The sequence below is a fragment of the Gymnoscopelus braueri genome, assembly GCF_963280865.1.
Source record: "Gymnoscopelus braueri genome assembly, chromosome: 16".
Taxonomy (NCBI): Eukaryota; Metazoa; Chordata; class Actinopteri; order Myctophiformes; family Myctophidae; genus Gymnoscopelus; species Gymnoscopelus braueri.
In genome coordinates, this window is record NC_137616.1 from 40,990,971 (window position 1) to 41,017,020 (window position 26,050).

General features: G+C 41.8%; 1 protein-coding gene across 1 annotated transcript in view; it reads left to right on the plus strand.

Annotated features, from left to right (window-relative positions):
• The window catches only part of nmbr (neuromedin B receptor), a gene marked incomplete at both ends in the record, with an annotated part of 129,664 nt that overhangs the window by 57,611 nt on the left and 46,003 nt on the right, over window positions 1-26,050 (plus strand). The window contains one exon of the mRNA XM_080452829.1: window positions 4,922-5,137. Within this exon, the coding sequence (XP_080308955.1) occupies window positions 4,922-5,137 (216 nt within the window). The remainder of the gene's footprint in view (window positions 1-4,921; window positions 5,138-26,050) is intronic.

A 26,050-nucleotide genomic window follows, 5' to 3' on the forward strand; every position in this document is an offset into this window, starting at 1 on the left:
TTTGACATGCATTATTAGGCTACTGACCCCCATTTAATGGCATTTCTATCTCTGGGACCCCAATTTATATTGTAAAATCAATGTTAATGTAACTCTGAGAGTGTACAAATGAAACCAAATGGACCCGTTAGGGTCCATTTGGTTTCATTTGTTACACTCTCAGAGTTATAGACCCATATGGGTCCATTTGGTTCCTATCCATCATTTAGCTGGGGACCCCCTGGAACTCCCTCAAGGACCCCTGGGGGTCCCCGGACCCCACTTTGAGAACCAATGGTCTATATGAACACAATTGGCCCGTGTTCGGGCGGGGAGGGAAACCGGGCAGGGAGGGTGACATCACTGTACGTACTCCTATACGGGCTGGGGCGGCACCTGTCCTGAGTAGGACGAAGGCTCTACGTCCTCCCGGTGGAGGCTCCTCACAGGCAGGTGCAGTCAGTATACAACAGCAGTGACAACACACACAAATGTGTGTGGGGAGAAACTAATTGGCTATAATGACTAAATTGCGGGGGGAAAAGGTGCCAAAAGCAAAGAAATAATAATATTACCATAATTACTACAACAACAATATGCATTCTAATTGTAATGCTAAAAGCCTAAAAGCCTCATGTATGTAGCTTGGGACCAGACGATTCTGCCAGTGCAAAAAAAAAAAATTGCACTCTGCGATTTGCGTCTGGCACCGCTCCATTGGGAATCCATTTCCTGCTCCAGAAGTCTGGGGTGAGCAATCAGGGCCCAGTATTCAAATATGGGAGACTGTAATTGGTAATTGGTTGCAGGTCTAACCAATTGTTTTGATCCCGCCCCTTGGGAAAAAAGCGTCCTCATAAGAAGCACCAGACTCCTATCCACGCAGTGATATAGACCTCCGAAGTCTGACGTCATTTACACATCCTTTGTTTTTTCTACCTGGTTCACAGTTTTCCACCCCCATTCTGAATCCCATAGACGTCTTTAATATCGCGTCAAATAAGAACTGTGTTCCAAAAATAAACAAATGACCCCGGCGGTTTGACTCTTATGGATATGAAGCATCAACTGACGGTGAGAAAACGATAATGTTACTTCTGCCGAATTAGTTACATTTTCGCCAGAAACAGACTGTATCACATATAAGTGACTGACTATCATAAACGATATAGAACCTCCTCCCTGACAATATCGCCGGGACAGTTTGTACATTTTTGGACCACAATTCTTATATGAGACGATTCTAAGATGACCCAATGTTATTCTCCATAGAGAAATTACTTCCGCAAACCTGGGGATGAACGAATGACGTCAGGACTTCGGTGGTCTATAGTCTGGCCACGTGAGGCTATCATGTATGCTCTGTCGCGCGATGTTGTTGCGTGCCGAGAAGGACCGAGAATAGCAGACCAGCCTATAGATCGGCTCTTTTTGACAAATTTCGAAGTAAAGTTGAAATACTCAACTTTTCTTGTACTTAAAGGACGACTTCACCCATTTTCAACCTATATTGGTCCTCCCTAATGCTCATGATGAAATGGTAAAACAAAATTCTACTCAGTCTGTGTGGAGGGCTGTGGAGTGACACTTCAGAAAACCACCAGTGTTTTAATTTAACACGAGGACAATGACTCCCATTACAGCATGCTAACTTTCCAGGAATAAAAAGCCTGCCGTTTCTATTACTGTAGCTTGGATTCCTCATCGATGATGTCACTGGTAGGCGTCTTTCTGCCAAATCCCAATGTGACGCAAGATCGGGCTTTGCTCGCCGCGGTTTTGCTCGCTGTGTGTGAAAAGTACTGCGAGAACATCCGACTAGCGATTCTAGCGCTCGGCGATGCTTCCCCCGAGTGTTTCTAGATATATGGCAGGTTTGATATTTGGCTTTGTTGCCGACTGGACATCATACAGTATGAATGGGGTTACGATCACTACCCCGAGCAGATCTGTGCGACAGCCAATGAGAGAGCACAGTATACTAGCCAGGTGGCTAGGGGAGCGTCGCTGGACGTTGAGATCCAAAAACATTACCAGGGGGGGGGGGGGTTATTTGGAGAGAGGGGAGACAGGGGGATAGAGGGAGAGAGGGAGGGAGAGAGGGAGGGAGAGAGAGAGACTCCGCTCCGCTGGGAAATCATGTTCTCCTCTGAATGTAGACATAATATTCCTATCTTGCTAAAGTAAAGCATGACCACACATGCTCCGGGTGCTCTATATCTGGTTTATAGCGGGACGGTGCAGGATTTTGCGGAGCCCGCATGGTTTTATTTTAACCGCCTGTTCTCGACCACAAGTAGCCTATCTAAATACAGCCTGCGCCCGCACGTTTTGCGTTGGGACCCGCGGAGTACCGGTGCAGGGCTCTACTCTCGGCGATGAGTCCTGTGAAATATCTTGCCGTGTGTGATCCTTTGTCGGCGATCAATCGTATAGTATGAAAACCACAACGATGTTATTATGACAGCCGATTTTCAAGAAGAGACTCGTGTGGTGTGAAATGCTTATAGGAGGAAAGGAGGTGGGTCTTCATCAGGTGTGACCTTTACTGTCCGTCACAGGAAATCATTGAGGTTTGACCCTCATTAAACGAACACTCTGGATTGACAGTGTATAGTTCCCCGCCCTCTCTGTGTGTCTCGTATCGATTTACAGCGTAGTTCCCTGCCCTCTCCCTGTGTGCCTTATCTCTCTCTGTCCATCCCTTTGATTATCTTCCTCCCTCCATGTAGGGCCGTCACGATTACAGATTGAGGTTGACGATTAATTGTCACACAAATAATTGCGATTAACGATTTAAATGTGTTTTTGGCATTGAATGTCGGAACATATGAATACAAACGTAATTTCTGTTTGGCTTTTTAGGCTTCGTAATCAAAACTTATTTGACAAATAACTTACCAACAATATATACAAAGAAATGACTGACTAATAATTTTATATTTTGAAAAACATAGAAAATAGCATAAATAGCTGATCTACAAGCTTACAACGCGTCACAAAGTTGTAAGCTTGTAGATCTGATATTTATGTTATATTTTACTTGTAGATCTTATATTTCTGCTTTTTTAAAATGTTGACGATTATGACGATTACGCAAAATAATTGCGATTATCTCAAATAATTGCGATGAGACGATTATGTCATTATTGTGACAGGCCTAGCTACCTCCATGCACTCTGTTGTATCCATGCCAGTGCATTATGGAAGCCGTGCTGTTTCATCCCACTGGTGGGGGGGAGCTAAAAAGCCAATCCCGCCCCTTTGGCAGCCATAAACTTTAATACAGTCAAATGATGAATTACAAGTGCTTCCATTTGTCTGTTCAGAGTGGGTTTCATGATTCAGTGATGTACTGTAGTGCTTCGCCTGTTTTGACCCTCTCCAACTCTGCTCTTACCGACATTTATCGTCGCTGTCGGCCCGGAGAACTTGCATGTCCAAAAAACTGTTTATTTTCAGGAAACAGAACACAGGAGAGAACCGGTGTTCACAATGGATCCAATGTAGTTATTAGTCACAAGCTCATTAATACTTTTCATTGGTTCAATATTTTTAAAACCCACACGCACTTAACGACTCTTCTCTTTCACCTCCCAAAATAGCCGATCTACAAGCTCACAACGTGCCGCGATGGGACGCGTTGTGAGGCGTTGTGAGCTTGTCAATGGGCTACTTTCGCTACTTTTGTGCGTCACTCGATCTTGTACAACAAAGTAGGGCATTAATTTACAAAATAAATAACATACAAAGTCGAAGGTTTCTGTCTGACATCAATGACATCTCCTCTTTTCTGCTCCTCTCTTAACTCAAATTGATTCCAGTCCTCCTCTCCTCTCCTCTGCTCTCCTCTCCTCTCCTCTCCTCTCCTCTCCTCTCCTCTCCTCTCCTCTCCTCTCCCACCTCCTCTCCCACCTCCTCTCCTCTCCTCTCCTCGGCTATTCTTCCTCTCCTCGGCTATTCTTCCTCTCCTCCCCTGACCTCACCCCAGAAATAGATGTGTTTTAAAACGGACTGACAAACCGTGTGAGAGATGAAAACCTTTCTTGCTGCTCTGTGAAGGGGCTCATTAGCTTGTCCATTGTGTCCATTGATTGCCAACGGCAATTCGATTGGCTCTTCACAGAGACTTTCGGTGCTGCTGACTCACAGACGCACGCACGCACGCACGCACGCACGCACGCACGCACGCACGCACGCACGCACGCACGCACGCACACACACACACACACACACACACACACACACACACACACACACACACACACACATTGTCATACGTGTGTGAGTGGTACCCAGCTCCCCACAAGATTACTATGTTTTCAATTTAGTTTTAGTGTTAGTTTTAGTTTTTATTGTAATATGGGGTAGTCAAGGGCGAGATTCAAAAAGCTCATAAACATTGCAAAAATAGCCCATCTACAAGTAGATGCATTGTGAGCTTGTAGATGGGCTATTTTTGCAATTTATTTTTTACCAAAAAATATTGGATACTGATCAAATAAAAGTATCATCGATCTACAAGCTCACAATGCTTCGCGATGTGACGCATTGTGAGCTTGTAGATCTGCTATTTTCAAAAGATTTTTATACATTTGAAAACATTTAAAATGGGACATTCTGCATAATGAGTACTTTTGGTACTTTAAGTACATTTTGATGCCAATACTTTTGCACTTTTACTGAAGTACATTTTGAATTCTGAACTTTTACTTGTAACAGAGTATTTCTATATTGCAGTATTAATACTTTTACTTAAGTAAAAATAGTGAGTAAAATAGTTGCCACCACTGGTGATTTGTTGAGAATAGAAGCATGGAGCCGAACCAATGGTTTGCCAGCAGCAACTGCACTGAGTTCCCTGACAGGACTTGCTCTGCGCATGTACCATGCACAGCGCTCATTGATGACTCTCTCCTCTCTTCCTTCCCCATGCATGCAGGGTCACAAGGACAACAGCAATGTGACCTTTGTGAACTGTGTGCCGTACCCTCTGTCCAACGAGATGCACCCCAAGATCCACTCGGTCATGATCTTCCTGGTCTACTTCCTGGTCCCTTTGGCCATCATCTCTGTCTACTACTACCACATCGCACGGACGCTCATCAGGAGCGCCCACGACATGCCCGGAGAGATCAGCGAGCACACCAAGAGACAGGTAAGACCACGCTACTGTTCTATGGCAGAGTGGTTCTCACTTCAGGTTTTTTGTTTTCATTTCACTCTTTTCCTGAGAGTCCCAGGACCCCACCTAGGGAACCACTGCTCTACGGACATATTGCTGGTTGGATGAATTAATTAAATATAGATATTAGTTCAATGAATTAATGAAGCAATTGATGCACAAATGGCCAAATTAATGAATGAGTAACTGAACTAACTGAACTAAAAGAGTTATTTTTTTATTTTTTATAAATTAGTGAATCACTTACTCATTCACTCATTCACTCCGTCACTCAGTCAGTCACTCAGTCACTCAAGTAAAAGCCGAAAAGAATCAACATATTAATACCAGGTTGCTCTCTCCAGCGTCCCCACACGCAACCAAATGGACCCGTGGTCCTGTACCCTTTTGCTCGCGGAGTAACAAATTGCTGTTGGAGGCGGTGTGTGTGTGTGTGTGTGTGTGTGTGTGTGTGTGTGTGTGTGTGTGTGTGTGTGTGTGTGTGTGTGTGTGTGTGTGTGTGTGTGTGTGTGTGTGAGGAGTCAAGTCAATAGTTTGTTTGGTGGCGACGACCACACATTTTTTTCGTTCTGGGCTATGATCCCATAGCATGGGAGGACGCCCGTCGTTGAGAGTTTGGGGAAGTCTCGGGGAAGTCTCCCCATTGGCTTAAAGGATTGAAGGGTAGCCAATGATGAAAAGGTCGCTAGAAAGTGTTTAGAAAGTGTCGAGAAAGTGTTGAGTAGTTGATCAGTCTCTTCCTGGACCAGGCTGCAAGCAACCTGGTAAAAATCTAGGTGTGAAGATGAATATTGCAACCTGAACATATAGTATTAGGTTGTGCAGCATGACGAGCAGGGAATATTGAAGGCATAATATCCAGATGGGTTTCTTGATAATGAAAGGCTTACTGCTCGGTCAACTACAACGTCATTATGTACTGCGTACTGGCAGGTTGTGTTTGGCTCAACGCCAGACATCATTGATCCGTGTCAGCTGTGGACTATCTGGACCTTTGCCTTCCATAGCGCACAGTGTACTCAGTGCACCAGCCCTGTTTTATAAACAACATTTTTCATGGACGGGTACACACATGGACACAAAGACATGGTACTCCGTTCATCCGCTCAGAGCCTGCATGCTGCTGTTTTTGCGGACCCTGAGATCATCCATCTGCAAGGTTTATTTGTCGACTATATGAATTGCGCTTAACTGTGACTAGTCTACTTTCAACGGATCATAGACAACTTGGCCTACAGCCAATTATTGCAATTATCAATTATTATATAATAAAACATACATTAACCACTTTAGCCCTATTTTATACATCTACAAGCTCACAACGCGTCGCATCGCAATGCGTTGTGAGCTTGTAGATCTGCTATTTTCAAACATTTTAGTACTTCTACTTTTGGTACTTTACGTACATTTTGATACCAATACTTTTGTACTTTTACTCAAGTACATTTTTAATTCCGGACTTTTACTTGTAACGGAGTATTTCTATATTGCAGTATTGATACTTTTACTTAAGTAAAATACCTCTGAGTACTTTTTCCACCACTGGAGATGTTAATGAACGTGTCATTGTATAAGACAGTAGCGCCCGAGGCATAAGCAGACTGAGTGGCCACTCAGGGCCTCCTGTCCCCCCAAGCAAATTACATTTTACTGCATGCTTATCTTACTCATCTTAAGTCATGATAATTACTTTGAAAATATATAGGTACGTGACTGGAGTGATTCAGTCACCAGTTATGCACCGATTTGCTACCCTGAACCGTTTTCATGCACATAAATCAACAATCTCTTAAATCTGCCAATCTGCAAACCAAAAAAAATGAAAATGAAATATGAAAAATGATAACAGAAGAGCCTATTTAGAACATTCACCATTCACAGCAGCACACCAAAGCTTTAGCATTGACATTCAACTCAAACCAGCTTATTCATTTTAGACCAGCAACCTGAAAAGCACCAACTAAAGATGACACTCGAACTGTAATCCGAAGTGGTGGAGACAGCCATGATTTTTTTTTATTTTAAACCTCTCTTAGTGCTTTTTTTCACATGGTTGTCTGCACCAATGGGGGATTTAAGTTCAAGCAAGACTTTCCAGGACTTTGTTTAATATCTATAACCGTTCCACTAATGAGCAGCTGTCATGTGAGTCATCATACCACACAGCGCTTCCTTCTGTTGTAAACAAAACGATTAAACTGATTTGCGTATTCCTGTCCCTGTTAATGGTCTCTAATTTCATTCTTGGATTTAAACACCTGTCTGTTGGCTGGTGTTGATGATCAATCCAAACGTTGTTCTTTTATTTTATTTTTTATCCCACGATTTTTGAAACCTTTTTCACCTGGTGCCAATTATCTAAGTGATCCTGGGCGCTACACTCCCCCCACTCCCCCCCACTCCCGAGCTCATGCCTCCTTCAATGCATGAGAGCCAATTGACCTTCTTGTCACCTGACAGGAGGGAGTTTCCCCGATAGGACGTAGCACGTGGAAGGAACACGTTATTCCAACCAGTTCCTTTCCCCTCCATCAGGCGCCCCGGCTGTCATGGCCGGGGGAGGCGGTATAGCGACCAGGATTACTGCATGTTTTTGTTAGGGTATTAACTACCCTAGGAAACACGGGGAGAACATGCAAATTCCACACAAACGTTGTTCTTGATGGTCGCACAGAGCACCTGCTTGACCCAGATAAGTGACAGTGGAACACTGTTGCGGTTTGGAACAGTATAGCCACTAGGCAGCTATTTCAGGGTTACTTTTTGAGAAGAAATGTTGCAGGCACTGAGGAGTCAAAGCCTATCTTGAATAAATTGTTGTGACTGTGTCAGTGCCACGCATGCTTTGGGGACCTATGCCGGGGCGACTGGCAAACCCCGCCCCCTGGAATCCAAACCGCACCTCCGGACATTTTCCATTGGCTGAATCACGCCTGCTTGAAAGGTACAATACTGTAGGTGGGCTTGCTGAATGTTACGGCAGTCCTGCTGTGATAAGGGGTCAGAAAAGACAAGGTCACAAAAATGACGCAGGTATGCAATGGAATAACATTGCTTACCGTGTATTAAAAAAAGGAAGATTAACATGTAGGCTATGTAGTCAAATATAATGATGCCTTTTCTCCTCAGACTTTTCTCCTCAGTCTAATAGGCTATTATATGTATCTGGCACCATGGGGAGAGGTATGACAACACACATAATCAGTAGCCTATATAACCTAAAACGCAGCTTTTTTTACAAAAAAATTATGTTGCTATATACTGTACATAGCAACAACAACCCCAAAAAGGGGTTTCCGGATTGAAAGGTATAGTTACAATTAGGGGTTCCCGCCCTAAATGGGTTAAGACATGTAATTCACTTTTGCTTTGCGAGACGCCAGGCTTATACACATCTGCCAGAGCAAATTAAATAGCAGATTTGTCAGGTTTCCAGCCTAACAATGTGTTGAAATTGATGCCAAAAGTTCAAATCGATATGAATCGAGTTTTAATAATAAAGGAACTGATCTCTCTCTGTCTTGTCTCTCTCTCTCCCTCTCTCTCCCCCCCTCACTCTCACTCGCTCATCACTTCATGGCTGAGAGAATGCTTGGAGGCAAATCAAATTCTGCCTAGGGGCAAAAACATGGCTTGGGCCGGCCCTGCAATAGATGATATACATGGGCTCTCAGCAGCAAGTCTCTTAGTAGTCTCTGAGACAGGGAAAGACATGCAAAGAAAAACATGTGAAGGAAAGGGAACAAACCAGTGAGTGAACAGAGAAAGATCAGGTGCTGTCCTTCTGTACACATTACCTACCATCCTGCAAGACTTACACAGTACTAAAACTAGTAACCAAAACAAAACAAAGTTAACAAAGGCACTCACACCCCATAATTGTTTTTTTCCTTACCCTTACGCATACATAGATCAAGAGAGGGGCTGCTAAATATTGCAAGTCCCTGTTTATTTTTAATTTTTTTAAGTCATCTCTCTCTGTTCTATAAATGTACATGTCAAGTATTTTTCTCCCCCCCCCCCCCCCAAAAAAAAAAAACATCCGTAAAACAGCTTTACAGTGCATTTTTCTTTTCAATGCGCTCATTTTGTATTCCATTATCTTATAAATTATGCATACACTTGATCCTCCAGAATTTGGGTAATCTAATAGTATGGCCCATCAAACGCACTGCGACAAAAACGACAAGCCACTCACTTCCTCATTGATGGGACACATGGTGGTGTCGGGTTACATGGGAGCACTTGTTTTATATCCATACTTCCCCATCGACTAATGCTGCATTTGTTGAGTCTCTGATAGGTGTTTGGCATGTGACATCACACCTCGGTCTGAGTTGCCTGCCCTGCATCAGACCTGCTTTCGTTGGGAGTGTACCTACAGTATGTTCCCTCAGCTCTATGTTTCCTCTAAACTAACACTAACACTAACACTAACCCCAAACCTAAACCTAAACTGAGAGAACATAGGCATAACCCCTTTTCATCGAGTTTTAAAACTCTGTATTAATGCCTTGGGGATATACAGAGCACAAGAAGCCACCAGGATTTAGATGGATAAGCTTCAATAAGACGTTAACCATACAAAACACACACACACACACACACACACACACACACACACACACACACACACACACACACACACACGCACGGGTGGGAGTGTGTTTGGCCGCAGGACCGGTCACTTCATGCTGGCCAGATTCATGGCGATAGAGAGGAGAGGTCAGTGGATGGAGGAGGACAGTTATGGAGGAGCTTTTAGGGCCAAATGAGCTACAAGGTAATATTGACTCTTACGGGAAACGTAAAATATGATTATGGTTATGATGATAATAAGGTTTGAGAAGATAATAATGTTGTCAATGATTTATTGTTAGTGGAAGTAGCAGTAGTAATATAGCTGTTGGAATAGGGATATGTACTGTGCACAGCAATAATCCTCCATGCTTATGTATCTGTTGTAACTAGTGGTGGAAAAAGTACTCAAATTCTTTACTTAAGTAAAAGTACCAATACTGCAATATAGACATACTCTGTTACAAGTAAAAGTCCAGAATTAAAAATGTACTTGAGTAAAAGTACAAAAGTATTGGCATCAAAATGTACTTAAAGTACCAAAAGTACACATTCGAGTAAAAGTACAATATTTGCCTCTGAGATGTACAGTAGTAGAAGTAAAAGTATAGACACATGGAAATACTCCAGTAAAGTAAAAGTACCTCAAAATTGTACTTAAGTACAGTACTTGAGTAAATGTACTTAGTTACTTTCCACCACTGGTGTATAGTACAGTTGAAGCGGTTCCTCCAGTGATGAAAGTGGTACAATAGCATTTGTAGGAATAGTAGGTAACCTTTTTTTTAAACAAATTCATATTCTGTGTGGAGAACCCATTGGCATTTTTCACATGAATCACCTGATAAAATATGCTGTTCAGAGCAACTAACATGAATCAAGTCAGTAACACAGGTCTTGTTCTCGGCCAACAGTGGCAGCAAGACAAGACGACGATTTGAAACATGTTGTAGAACAGATGAGTCCTTCAGAAATGTTCTTATGACACTACAAAGAATGGGGATGTTTATATTTAGAAAGAAATTACATTTAAAATTTAAAATGAACAAAAAACATTTCGGACTCTCCTATTTATAGGAAAAACATTTTGAGGGGCCAACATTATGAATACCAAAGACAAAATTATAATAATCTTGCTTGCTGTATATTTTGCATATTCAACTAGACCTGGTTTCAATAACACTATACTGCTATCCAGTGTTGATTTCGTCGACTAAAACTATGACGAAAATGTTTCGTCGACTACCTTTTTTCACTGATGAAAACCAAATAAAAACTAAGCTTGTTTTATGACTAAATATATTGACAATTCCGTCAACAAATAAAAACGAGACTAAAATGTTAGAGAGGAACTAGTGGAGAAGAGATCCAGTAGAACTAAAAGATAAGCAATTTTATGCTTAGCTGCGCTCGGGTGTTGCGCTCTGAAAATAGCAGATCTACAAGCTCAAAATGTGTCTCTCAAAATGCGCTGCGACGTGTTGTGAGCTTGTAGATCTGCTATTTTCAGCATGCAACCAAGTGTAAAATCAGCCATTACGACACCATCAAGGCACCGTCAAAATACATTATAGTCGACTAAATCAACTGTAGATTTAGTCGACTATAATCTTATGATATTTAGTTGACTAAAACTAGACAAAAACTAAAACGTTTCAGATGACTAAAATATGACCAACTCAATGGAATTTGATTCCAAAGACTAAGACTAAAGCTAAATCAAAATGTGCTGTCAAAATCAACACTGGTGCTATCCGAGGGGGAAAATCACATGAGAGGAAATAACATTTTTTTTAATCCAGAGGTACATTTTTACAGATGGAGAAGAGCAGATGGCTAAAACACTGGAGGGCATTCCAACAGGCAAATACTGCCCCAGGTAGTCATAGCTGGGTGCCGGCACTATACAAAGATAGCTATTCTACTGACCAGCATGGTTGCCAGAAAAAAATTGAGAATAAAAACAATACTATGCCTTGGGGATGACAGCAATTCCCAAGAATACACTGCAACAAAATGTTGAAATGATTGATATTTATGTAGAACATTTAGATTGCTTTGAAAAGAGGACAAGCTTATAATGTCTTTCGACAAATTACAGTCTCTCCATCATGCCATTCAACCTGTCGTGTTCTTCTGTAGAGCTTTGTTGAATGATAATCTGTTATTACTGAACAGCAGATTGCTGTTTTGCCTCTGTTGAGGTTGCTATGGATTACTTGGACTTCTCCAGTTACCACCCACCAGGTTTAAAGAAGGGTTTGATAAAAAATGTAATAACATTTTTCTACTGCGGGAGCTTAAAGCTTTCATGACATTCACTTTTACACCACATTCAAAGTCTTTGTCCTGGTCCTTCAAAAGTGTACAAAAAGTTTTAAGTGAAAATTCCATTCCAGTGATCAATGGCAGGTGTTTTTCTCTCACATTTCTAAAGCCTTTTCAACTGCAATGAAAAAAGAAATCTTTGCCTGCGGGTGTCGCTGGTGAGGGATTGTGCCTGTCAATCATCGCCTTTGCTCCGCCCCCCCCCGAAAGGAAAGGATAGGGGAGGGGAGGGGCGAGGAGGAGAGTGGGCGGGATTAATCGACTGTGACCTCACTGTCGAAGGGCCAAGCTCAGATTACTTTTCAGCCTAATTATTCAGAAAACCCCAGACCACAGAAAATCCACTGAATGTTCTAAGTTCAGGTTTTTTGGGTGTAATTGAGGTCATAAAACACCAAATAAAACATTGAAAATAAAAAAAGTGAAAATGAATGTCATGATACCTTTAAACGGTGTGCGGACTTCCCCTCTTTCCCTGATTAAAGAAGGGTTTACCCTACAGCCAGCTACTGAGGGTTAAGAGAATTTGTAGCACAGATATTGCTTTTGAAAAACAAGCAAAGGATCTAAATCAATGTTTCAATGCCAAAGGGTACAATAATAAGGTCTTAAATGACTGCTCAGTGCTTACACAAGGTACGTAACATCAACAGAACCAGTTTATTGACCTCTACACCTCCACAGCCAGGAGAGTCTAAAATGGTGCTGTCTACCACTTTTTCTCCTATTTGTAATGAGGTAAAGAAGATCGTCCAAAAATACTGGTATATTCTATCCACTGATTCTGCTATAGGTCACGTGTTTAAAACACCCCCTATGTTTGCACGAGCCCAAAGACTCACTGGTCAGAGCAGACTGTTACATACCTCCTAAACATTTGATGTCAGACCCACCTACAGGTCTTCAATGTAACGCTATGATTAAAGGTGACACAGTGTTACACCCTCATACTGGTAAAACGATTAACATTAAGAGTAGAATTACATGCAAAACAAAATATGTGTTCTATCTGTTAAAATGTCCATGTGGACTCTTGTTATGTGGGCAAAACAAAGAGATAATTAAAAATAAGAATTGGTGAACACAAATACAGAATAGGGATGAAAAATCGTTTTAGTTTGCATAATTTGCATAATTAGCTAATTATTGGCCCAAAACTGGAAATGGCTTCAATTCTGCTTCTAGTTAACTTAAAAAGGTAATCTGAGCATCTAAGTCCATGTTTGTGATGTCCAGAAATTCATTTATTATGTTACGAATCTAAGACATTATGCTTGTAGCTAATATTGGATAGTTGGTGTAATAAGAAATGTGGGTTTTCATACCAAAACAATCTTACATGCTTATAAAACAGAAACAATTTTATTGTCTCAGGTACTTCTATACTGTATAACTAAGGCATATCTCTTGTAGTGGAGTTATGGCACGATGCCCTACATACTAATGTTGAGGTGGTTCCCAGTGGCTGCAGCGAGGCGTGTATACGTATTCATGTCTATGGTCTATGGTATGAGTCATGACTCAGCCGTGGATTGAACCCTGACCTCCCAGTCTCATAAAGGACACTCTAACCACAAGGCCACTGGGCTGGTGTAATCACTGAATCACTATACAGTAGGTGTCGTGTGCGTTAAAGGGTTTTAATGTCACGATGTGAAGGTGAAGAAGCAGGGAGTTCGTTATCATTCCCATTAAGACCCGAGGCCGATGCTACAAATGCACACGGCACCTACTGTGACACCGTCAGTGATTACACCAGCCCAGTGGCCTTGTGGTTAGAGTGTCCTCTGTGAGACTGGGAGGTCTCAACCCACGGCTGAGTCATACCAAAGACCATATGAACGCGTATACACTCCTCACTGGAACCACGTCAACGATGTTATGTAGGGCAGCGTGCCACAACTCCACTACAAGAGACATGCCGTAGTTATATATAGATTATTGAAGTACCTGACACCAAAACTTATTTTCCTGTTTTATAAGCATTACTGTTACTATCTACGGTGTGTAAGATGAGGTGTTTTGGTACGATAACCCACATTTCTTACTTCACCAACTATCCTATATTATAGCATAATGTCTTAGATTCGTAACAACACAAAACCTTGTGGAAATGGGTTGAGAGTTTTAGTAGTGGAGAGGCCTCCTGCTTCAATAGACGTCATCATCAGTACAGGGAACATAATATAGTAAATGCATTTGGAGGCACGGCTCTCGCCACTTTCCCTACAAAAAAAGTTCATTGTTTGTTATTGTTTCTCATTATGTATGTATTTTATATGTTGGGCGTCCTTGAAAAAGAGAGCTTGCTCTCAATGGGCTTCCCTGAATACATAAAGGAAAAAGAAAGAAGAAAGAAAAGAATGATGACGCATCACTCCAATGAACAACAGCCAGTGAGGTATACAGGCCAGTGAGGCATACCTACATTGTTCATATGCCAAAGGTATAACAATGGCAGCCAATGCCTCTCTGCTTGGCACGCACTCAGCATCAAGGGTTGATGGGGGTAAGTCCCTGTGACACATACTATAGCGTCATGTCCACAGGGTTTACTTGTACGTCACGCTACGGAAACGGGAGATAGAATCCTGACCCACGAGCCACATGGAACTGTTGGTTCTAAGAAGTGGTTGAAAAACAAAACAAACAAAAAAACAGGGGGGAGTCATTGTCTTTACCACTTAAGCCCTAGTTCTTTTTTTTTACAACAAATAGCAAAAATGCTGTAGATCTGCTAATACAAATAATAGCAATAATAATTTAGACATTCAACACATTTTGTCCCAAAATAGGGACGCCAAGGTTAACCCATTAAGACGGGGGAATGCATCTTTGTGTCATTTTTATATTTATTTGGCTGTTCAAAAATAGCATATCTACAAGCTCATAGCGCAGCACCGAGTGCCACGCTACGAGCTTGTAGATATGTTATAAAAAATAAAAATAAACGTGAAAATGTGGAAATATCTAATTTTTTTTTAGAAAACGTATGTTGCTGTAAGTGGTTCTCAACCTTTTTCATGTCAAGGACCACCCAAAATGATATGTATTTGGCCAATGACCCCCATCTCAAAATAGTTTGTTCCAGGGACCCCCCAGAAGTTGTAACATGAGTTAAAAATTATATATATTCAGAGATTTGCACACATTTTACAGCAGATCTACAAGCTCATAGAGCGGCACTCGGTGCCACGCTATGAGCTTGTAGATCTGCTATTTTTGAATAGCCCCAAAGAAATCGTAAAATGACACACAGATGACCACATTAAAGAGTTAATGTGGTAGACATCCATTTCTAATTAAATTGTCTATCTATCGTATCATAAATACATGCATTCCCCAAAAGGGAAAATGCATGTATTTAATTCAGTCCGACCAGAAGCAGGGATGATGAAACGTATCCCCATTGGGGATGAAAATTCATAACCACAGGTGGTGGGGATCAAGAACAGAGGCATGGATTCCTCCCCCATCCCCCCTAACCAACACGGTCTCCTCTCCTGTTGTCTTCTTTTCATCTCTTCCGTACACATGTCATCTCCTCCTGCCTCTTCTCTTCTCCCCCTCCCCTGCACTCCTTAGAAAAGGTAAATCTACAGTATGACGCACTCTTTGACGTTCATGCCTTGAATAAAAATGACAAAAGGTTTTGTCATATTACAGAAATATAAAGTTTAATTTGAACCCATTGTTTAATCCATTAAGACCTGAAGCCGATTCTACAAATGTCTTCTAAATCCCAACAGTATTCTGAAAAACATATGTTTCTATGTCAGTGGTGCTCAAACTTTTTCATCTCAAGGACCACCAAGACTATATGAAATTGGCCACGGACCCCCATCTCAAAACATTTTGTTCCAGGGACCCCCAGAAGCAAAGATTTGAGTTAAAAATGTTCACTTTAAAAGAATATGTATTCAAAGATTTATACCCATTTTCACGATTTTTCAAAAATAGCAGATCTACAAGCTCGTCGAGTGCCGCGCTATGAGCTTGTAGATCTGCTATTTTTGAATAGCCAAAGTGTAAAATAATGCTTTTTAGCTCAAATCAAAAAGTGACACAGATGCGTTCCTTGACGTGGGCTTTGGGATTTGGTCATCAACCAAACGATTTATTGATCGATAGATGGGCTCTTATTTGGTCCTCTGGAATCAAGGAGGAACCCCCTTCCTCTTCACCACTGCCAAGTTGCAACGAGGCAAGAACGTAATTGATTTGGCTGGAAACAGAATAAATACAGGCCCCTTCAGAATTGACCACACAAAGGAGCAGGGAAGGGGAGGAGAGGGCGGAGAAACTGGAACGAAATCCAAAGAGGTGGACAGGAGAGAGGGATAAATGGAGAGATGAAGGAACAAGAAGAGAAAGATGGTGTATAGTAATTAACATATAAGAGCAATACATCTACTTTTGTGCCAGGGACCCCCATAAGAGAAGATTTACCAACATTTTGTCCAGGTCTTTTGAAAATAGGCAATCTACAAGCATTACAATGCGACACGTCACGATGTGATGCGCTGTGAGCTTAGAGATCACCTTTTGTGTGTGTGTGTGTGTGTGTGTGTGTGTGTGTGTGTGTGTGTGTGTGTGTGTGTGTGTGTGTGTGTGTGTGTGTGTGTGTGTGTGTGTGTGTGTGTGTGTGTGTGTGTGTGTGTGTGTGTGTGTGTGTGTGTGTGTGTCTCATTTACAGTAGGTTTACTGCGCTTTGATTGACAGGTTAACAGCCAGAGGTGGAAGTCTGCTCCAAGAGGAAGTTATTATTCACACAATCAATCCTAGGCTAGGCTATTGATGTTGTATAATTATGTATAATTATATATATATATATATATATATATATATATATATATATATATATATATATATATACTGTAATACTAGAGCTCCCTCACTGGGGAGCCGACCACGGTGAGATCTTCTCTGCCTGCCTGCATTCTTTAATTCTTTCTTTTTTTCTATTTAAACCTTGAGCTGTCAACAAGTGAGGCAATCAGCTGCAACTACGGTACACCCACGGCCATGTTTACATCCCAGCCATTTTGTCACCTTTCAATTAACACGCGCGTGCATGTCCGTCCACCCACCAACCCGCCTGACCGCCCGAGGACACACACACACAAACAATCACACACACACACATGCACGCACGCACGCACGCATGCGTGCACGCACGCACACACTCACTCACTCACTCACTCACTCACTCACTCACTCACTCACTCACACACACACACACACACACACACACACACACACACACACACACACACACACACACACACACACACACACACACACAAAATGCACTGCTACATCCTGCTAAACCAGTGATTCTCAACCTTTTTAATTTCAAGGACCCTCAGTTTGATATGCATTAGGCCATTAGACTTAAATTCATTGGAATGCCTTCTGAGGGCAGCATTTAATTTCATTGGTTCTCTCGCCCGTCCAATCAGTGAGAGCAGTTCCTTTGCCTGGCAGTTGTGCCTTGTGAAACTTAACTAACCCTGCCGTGTGTTTTTGGATAGTATTTCTAATGTGGCAAAATGATGCCTAAACCTAACCTTAACCCTAACCTCACAAAAACTATGCCTAAACCTAACCTTTACCCTGACCTTAACTTCACAAAAACTATGCCTAAACCTAACCTTAACCCTAACTCTAACCTCACAAAAACTATGCCTAATGTGGCAAAATTATGCCTAAAGTGGTGAAATTATGCCTGATGTGAAAAAAGAAGTGTAGAGAGTGGGATTCGATCCCACGATATTGTGCCTAGAAATCTAACCCTGAGCCTTGCACGCCACCGAGGTAGCCGGCAGAATTGGGTTTCGGTAGTTATTTGAATGGCTCGTTTCACAGTCTGGTCTGCTCTGCTTGCTTGAATCCGCCTTCCGCCCCGCCTCCCGCTCTCACTGATTGGACGGGCGGGAGAACCGATGAAATTAAATGCTCCCACTTGGTATGTTTTTTGTGCGTGCGTGCGCGCTCGCTCGCGTGTGCATGCGTGGCTGTGTGAGTGCATGCATACTTTCTTTCTTTCTTTCTTTTTCCTTTATTTATTCAGGGAATATCATTGAGAGCAAGCTCTCTTTTTCAAGGACGCCCTGATAACAACTTATAAAATACTTACATAATGAGAAACAATAACAAACATTTGAATCTCATTACAACATCACAGATGCAACTAAACATAGTGTTGCAGTACATGAAACAGGTGCAGTCACTATGTAGTGTAGTGTGTCCTCAAGAAGCACCCTAAATGTCTCTATTGAGACCAATCATTACAGCATGCGTAAGTGTGCCTGTCCAAGTGCGTACGTGTTTATGCATTACGTGGAGGAGCACCCAGCTGCGTGCTATTGATTACGTGTGCATTTGAGTGTGCATGTGTGTCTTTGTATGCAATTGTGTGAGCATGTGTGCGTGTGTGCATGTGTGCGGCGTGTGTGTGTGTACAGTAGTTGTCCTGGTCCAGATGGCAGACAGTGGGAGAGGACAGAGGGACAGTGGGAGCAGGTGTGTAAGAGCATCAAGCAGTCAGAGGTATAGTAATGACTTGTTGAGCATAAAGCAGTCAGAGGCAGGCCTATACAGTAATGACTTGTTGAGAGACAGAGCAGCAGGTGATCACTGCCACAACACCTTCTCTATCTCCGCTTTGTGTTGCTACACAGTACAATTCTGGGATAGCTCTGAGAGTGTAAAAAATGGCCCCGAATGAGCCCTTACAGCCAGGTCCAGTTGGGGCCTTCTTACATTTTGAATCATTCTAGTCTTTTGATTAAAATTCAATTTAGCTTTAGTCATATTTGAGTAAGATCGGCGCCCCCCCAGGGGACAGCTCTGGCTCCCTTCCTTTTTAGCCTCTACACCAGGGGTCTTCAACAGGGGGTCCGGGACCCCTAGGGGGTCCTCAGAGTTACTACAGGGGGTCCGCCAAATCTTTGTGTGATATGATTTTTTTTAATACCTTAACCACTTGAACCCTAACATCCCTTTTCTGAGGAGAACTTTAGCCAAAAATAGCAGATCTATAGGTATAGGTGTAGAGGGAAAAAAGAGCAGACCAAGTAAACAAAAAAGGTTGAATCTGAAACACAATTTTATACAATATAGAGGGGGTCCCTGCTTCATCTCTCTCTCAGCTTAGGGGGTCCTTGGCCTGAAAACGTTGAAGACCCTTGCTCTACACCATTGGTTCTCAACGTAGGGTTCGGGGACCCCCAGGGGTCCTTGTGGGGGTTCAAGGGGGGTCCCCAGCAAAATGTGCTAATATAGCATCACAATCATTTTAACCACTTTAACCTTTTATACTTTGGCTATTCAAAAATAGCAGATCTACAAGCTCATAGCGCGGCACCGAGTGTCGGGCTATGAGCTTGTAGATCTGCTATTTTAGAAAAATCCTGAAAATGAGTGCAAACCTTTGAATTTATATAATTTTGAAAGCGAACATTATTAACTCAAATCTTTGCTTCTGGGGGTCCCTGGAACAGAACGTTTTGAGATGGAGGTCCGCAGCCAAATACATATCATTTTGGGGGTCCTTGACATGAAAAAGTTTGAGAACCACTGCTCTACACCTCAGATTTCAGGCACAATAGAGCTACTTGCTATTTGCAGAAGTATGCAGATAATTCTGCTCAGTTGTCAGCTATTGTCAGTGAAGGCCAAGAGATGGAGTACGCAGGGCTGGTTAACAGCTTTGTTCAGTTGCTGTGAACAGAACCACCTGTTACCAGTGGTGGAAAAAGTACTCACATGTTTTACTTAAGTAAAAGTATTAATACTGCAATGTAGAAATACTTTGTTACAAGTAAAAAGTCTGGAATTCAAAATGTACCTGAGTAAAAGTACAAAAGTATTGGTATCAAAATGTACTTAAAGTACCAAAAGTAGAAAGTTCAAGTGGTTAAACGTCTGAAATGAACAAAACCCATTAATTTACACAACACTAATGATAGTCAATAAAGCTATCTATGAGATCTATGAAAAAGTTTAATCTGCAACACAATTGTATGCAATATAGGGGGTCCTTGCGTGGGCTGAAAAACGCTGAAGACCCCTGCATAAGAGAATATATAGTACTGGACACGTGACCGTAACCATGAAGATATGAGATGTGAAAAAGAACATAATGAGTAGGAGTAGAACATCTCGTATCATTGTGCACAGACGTGTCAGTCTCTCAGATAAAGTTGTTAATTGACAGCCATGGTGTCAAGGGTTTCAGTATGTGTGCTCTCAGAGGAGAATGATTAAACACATAATGAACTGGGTCAAGCAGTTCAATGTCAGTCCTGTAGTCATCTAATCGCATAAAAGCCATGGTCACAGCTTTTGTGGTGTGCTTTTTTCACATCGTATCGTACTCTGTCCCATTCTGTTCCTTTCTGTATCTTTTACTTCTCGTATCTTCTGGTCACGCAATGTGAACCATACTATTAATGAGAAAGTATATTCTCTGGATGTGATTACCGTAAATCCTCTAATAGTGACCCGGGCTTGTATTTGTTTCAACTGTAGTGGGTACCGGGCTTTCATTGAAAGGAGGCATGTATAAGAGAGAGGCCTATGTTTCTATTTTTCCAAAAGAATGAATAAATCAACATTTTGTGTCAGTTTGAACCCAGTAAAATGTACTGGGTTCATTTATTGAAAAGTACTGTATGAAATAAATAGTGCAATCACAATACTGGTATAAACAATTCTGAGCTTCCATCACTCACTGTTGGGTAGATTTCCGCAGCTTTGTTTTGTATCATTTTCCTTGACACTCGGTTGTGTTTGTCGCGCATTGAATGAATCCACTCTGAAAGTTGTGTCTCCATCTCCTCGCTAACTTTCTTCCTCCGTCCTCCAGTTAGACGTTCTCTTTACTTGTCAGCAGCAAGTGTTTTGCGGCTTTCTCTCCCGAATGCTCCACCGCATACCTCAAAACGTCTGCGTTGAACTTAATGTCAAACTTGCGTCTCTGTCTAGTAGCCATGCTTTCTCTGCTGTTGAGTTGTGTTGTGTTGCTTTGTATGCGTGTTCCATATAAGGAAGTATGGAGTCAGGGGCGGGTCACAGGTATTTTAGTAAACAGCACCCTCTCTTTGTGACTTAAAAAAAAAGGAAAAAAAGGGGCTTGTATTGGAAGACCGGCTTTTAATTGCTTTTTTCAACAACGCCCCCGGTCATTAATAGAGAGACGTTTTTTTATTGAATAGAGGTCACTATTAGAGGATTTACGGTAACTCATTCAGTGCCAGAAAAAAACATCGTCTATAGCCGCCAGTGCCAACGATTTTCGAGTGTTTTCACTCACCTTTGAAAAAGAATTGTGCCGCCACGGTCGTCCATTCCATAGTAGTGGGCTGTTGAATGAGGGGTGGTTTTGCCACAAAACAACAGAAAGCAGAGAAATAGGCGTTTTCCTTTTTTTTTTTTTAACAGAAGTGGACATGCTGTTTTTTTGCGTTCATGTGGTTTTGCTGCTTCTGTGTCGCTGAGGCGACTCAGATGGTGATCGTGGGTTGGAGAACAGCGCCATCTGTTGGAAAAACACGTAAAACACGTCTTTGGCACACTGGGCCTTTGGGGAAAAATACGTAAAACACGTCCTTGGCATTGAACGAGTTGTTAACGTACTTCAGAACTTGTGGTGTGATACGGCCTGGTGTCATCTTGTTCTCCAAGCTCGCCACTTGATAGCCGTTTCACACTCGGGTCCCGGGTGCGCACTCCAGACCGCTTGGCTAGTGTGAATGTTGCGAATCGTCCCCCGAAACGGGTAACCGTTCCGTTCCCGAAACCACCTCCGGAGGCAGTTTCGGATCCGGATCATGCGTTTTCGGGTACGGTACGCTGCAATGTGAAAGCAAGCGTACCATTAGACGGAAGTGGCCCGCTATTTGGAATAGGTGACGGTATATAAACTCGACAAAAACAGCCAACAAAAACACCGCTCTTCTAGCCGGTGCTACTGAATGAATGAAAACGCCCCAGAATGCATTGCGCACTTAAGGTGGGCAGGTGCATATTACTCTTAAGGTGGAACATAACAATTGAAATAATAATCAACTTATATGATGGGAGCCTTTCTAACAATTTTACTCATTCAATTCTGAACCGATTCTTAAAATTTAAAATTCTCTATTAGCTGTGAAGGGCCTTCTTTCATGTCTATCAGTCATGAAACATTGGCGGGTCTCCATCGCGCATTTCAGGTGCGCGAGCAGCGCATATAGTATATCTTGTGGGTATCTTGTGGAGTTTCAGCTACTATGCATCCCAAAAATATATAGCTTATAAGGCTTTGTAATTTGAAATTTGTAAGTAAATATGGTAACTCATTTAGATGTAGGCCTACGTAGGTTTATAGTTTCCCAAGAACAATAGCCGTTTCACTCATGATGCAATTTCTCTTTCATAACAGATACATACATGTGCCAGATAATCCCCACACCAAGAGAGTCAAAAAAGAAAAGACGTTGGATTGATGTACTTTATTTAGACATGAGACATGAGAAACAGTACATGGAAGTACAATTCACAATACAAGGTTTCAGTCATTCAGTCGGACTTCACTGTATAGGCTACTATAGTTGCCTTTTCATAAATGATATATTTTTGTACTTAAGCTGTCGTGAAAGTTTATAATATTTAGAGAAATTTAAAGTTTCAAATACAAAAGTATTAGTAGTTGTGAAGGTTAGCAAACTGGACATTTAGACTGAATGTTTCCTGTATCCTCATCTTGCGCTAATGCACACAAGTGTTTCACCAGGTTTTATTTGTGTTGTTTCTCATAAGCGTACATCCGTTGTCCGTCAACAACACAGCATTCTGTGCATTGACGCGCTGAGCGCTCAGTGCGTTGACTCACTCCCCAGCCGCAACCCTATATTTATGCGAGCCCAGCACAAACATTGTCGCATAGTTGATGACGTCTGTGTCCACAGAAGAAACACTATGTGCATGCCGCCACCTATAGGATCGGGGGTATACATGCAAGTGTTCTCTGGTGCGATTGGATCTTGGGCAGTGTGAATGCTGGCCAGCCAAGCGTACTCGGGACCGGTTTGATTCAAACGAACCCAGTCTGAAACCGCCCTGAAGTGAATCAACACCCCTCACTCTTAATTAACTCATTGAGTGCCATTAACGTGTTTAACGTGTTTTTACCGCTATGGCGCAACAGTTAAGCGGCTTCCACACCAGTGATTCCCAACTCAACAACCTGCAACAGACCTGCGACCGCAGCAATATGTGATTTAAGCAACATATGGGGCGATCCCTAAACTGGACAGTGACAGACAATAACTGACACATCAAGGCGAGGAGCAGACATAGTTTACTGTTTCCATAGCACGTCAACCTATAATATTATAATATTGTACAGCCTACTCTTGTATAGGCCTACAAATATGAAATGGCAAGTTATCCCTTCTTTTGTCCCATTCGTCTATTTTTCTCTCTCTCTCTCAGCAAGTGTGTGTGTGCGTAAAAAAAACACCATGGATTCAGAATCCCAGCAGTAGTTTGCTATAGCCAAACATCACAGGTGTTCAACATAATCACCTCAATCTTCATTTTACTCTTGAGAACCCAACTGGCCTCCAAATAGCCCCAAAATGGCCCGATCGATGAGGGTTCCAGTCATTACTGGCCAAGTGGAAGGCTTCTAGTCAGCACCGGTTTGTTCAAAGCATGGCAGAAGGACAGAACAGTTTTGTCTGATGCCCAAGTGAGCAATTACTCCTGTTGTTACCTGCAGTCAATCTCAACGTGAGGTACATGTCATGAAGTCACACAGACTGAGACACTGCTATCATTCAACAATGGCACCGTGAGAAACAAAAGCAATGCTTGATTTAGGTTCTGCAGCACAATGGGCTCCTCAAAATGGAGGAAATATTTTACGTGATTTGTCTAGGATTTTTACCCTGCCAGCAGCAATTTGTGGAAGGATATCGTCTATTTTGAGGTATTTTTTACTTCACCAGAGTATTTCCATTTTCAATACTTTTACCTCTACTCCACTACATCTCAGAGGCAAACATTGTACTTTTACTCCACTACAATTATTTGAAAACTTTAGTTAGTAATTACTTACTGCAGACATAAATTATTATATCATAAAACATACATTAACCACTTTAGCCCTATTTTATACTTGCTATTTTCAAACATTTTTGTACTTTTACTTTTGGTACTTTAAGTATATTTTGATGCCAATACTTTTGTACTTTTACTCAACTAACATTTTGAACACAGGGCTTTTTACTTGTTACAGAGTATTTTCACATTGTGGTATTGCTACTTTTACTGAAGTAAAATATCTCAGTACTTCTTCCACCACTGGTGATCATGGATTTGAAGTTTATTCTGCCGTTGTACTTGTTATCAGCTGTTCTGTGAAAGCGTGTCGGTTAGATGCACTAAACATACGAATTAAAAACCAAATTAAACCAGACAGAGAATGCGGGTGAGGCAGCCATTGCTGAACGTGATGTATGATTCAACATCAGTGTAGAAGTTCAATGTATCATTTATCAGCACTGCAGTGTTGCCTTGTGTTGTGTTGTAACCACCTGCTGTACGCACGCACGCACGCACGCACGCGTTTGTATGACTATATTTGTGAGGACATCAACATTTTAGGAAAGTGAAAGCTCACAATGTGTCACATCGAGACGACGCGTTGTGAGCTTGTAGATCTGCTATTTTTGGGGCATAACATAAGTATAAATGAGGCATAACTCCAACCCCAACCCTTAAACCTAACCTTTTAACCCATTGAAACAGGGAAAGCATCTGTGTCATTGTAGATTTTTGCGTTGGCTAGTCAGAAGGAGATCTCTGATGTTTGAAATCAAAGAAAAGGACCCCGCACACTGTCAGGAACTTGCAAAAATGTGCTCTTTATTTTGACGTTTTGGTCGTTAGACCTTTATTATAGTCAGGGGATATTAGCAGAAAAATGTCCAATCTTGGAATAAATTCCTTACCAAAAAAAATCTTCACCAATGTGTTTGTAAAAGTGTCTAGTAACACATCTCACAAAGACTGAAATGCAGTTTCCCTAGGGGAATTTTTGACAGCTGCTGAAAGTCGGGGTACCCACCATAACCTTATGCGGGGGAAAACAATCTAAATTTAATTCTGTTTTAAGTAGCATGTGAGGGGTCAAACTAGGGTGTTTTTATGATTCTGAATCCACTGCAAGCATTTGTTTTGCACCAAAACCACTCCTTGGGCTAAAAACGGCCCAATCTCAATGGGCTTTTTACACAAAAAGTATACCTGGAGATGGATTTAGCCCAAGGAGTGGTTTTGGTGCAAAACAAATGCTTGCAATGGATTCAGAATCATATAAACACCCTAGTTTGACCCCTCACATGCTACTTAAAACAGAATTAAATTTAGATTTTTTCCCCCCGCATAAGGTTATGGTGGGTACCCCAACTTTCAGGAGCTGTCACAAATTCTCCTAGGGAAACTCCATTTCAGTCTTTGTGAGATGTGTTACTAGACACCTTTACAAACACATTGGTGAAGATTTTTTTTGGTAAGGAATTTATTACAAGATTTTTTTTATATCCCCTGACTATATTTTACACTTTGGGCTATTCATGTATTTGACCCTGAAATTGACCCTTATGTGTCTGTAACTCAGAGTGTACAAATGGAATCAAATGGACCAGGGTTAAATTAACACTGATGATGATACTACGGTGTAGATTGGGACCCCAATAAATTAAAATGGTTGAGTCCCCTGGCATATCTTTTCAAATGCGAGATGTTTCTACAACATGGTCAATGACAGAAGCCTGGCTTCGGCACCGTCCTATTTCTACCTAATGACGTCATCAAGGAACGTCATCGCAACATCCTTTAAAATGACTGTACGATAACCTAAATGGCAATTTAGCTAATTGGACCAAGACATTCACCTGCTTTCAGAGATCCTCAGTGAATTGTAAT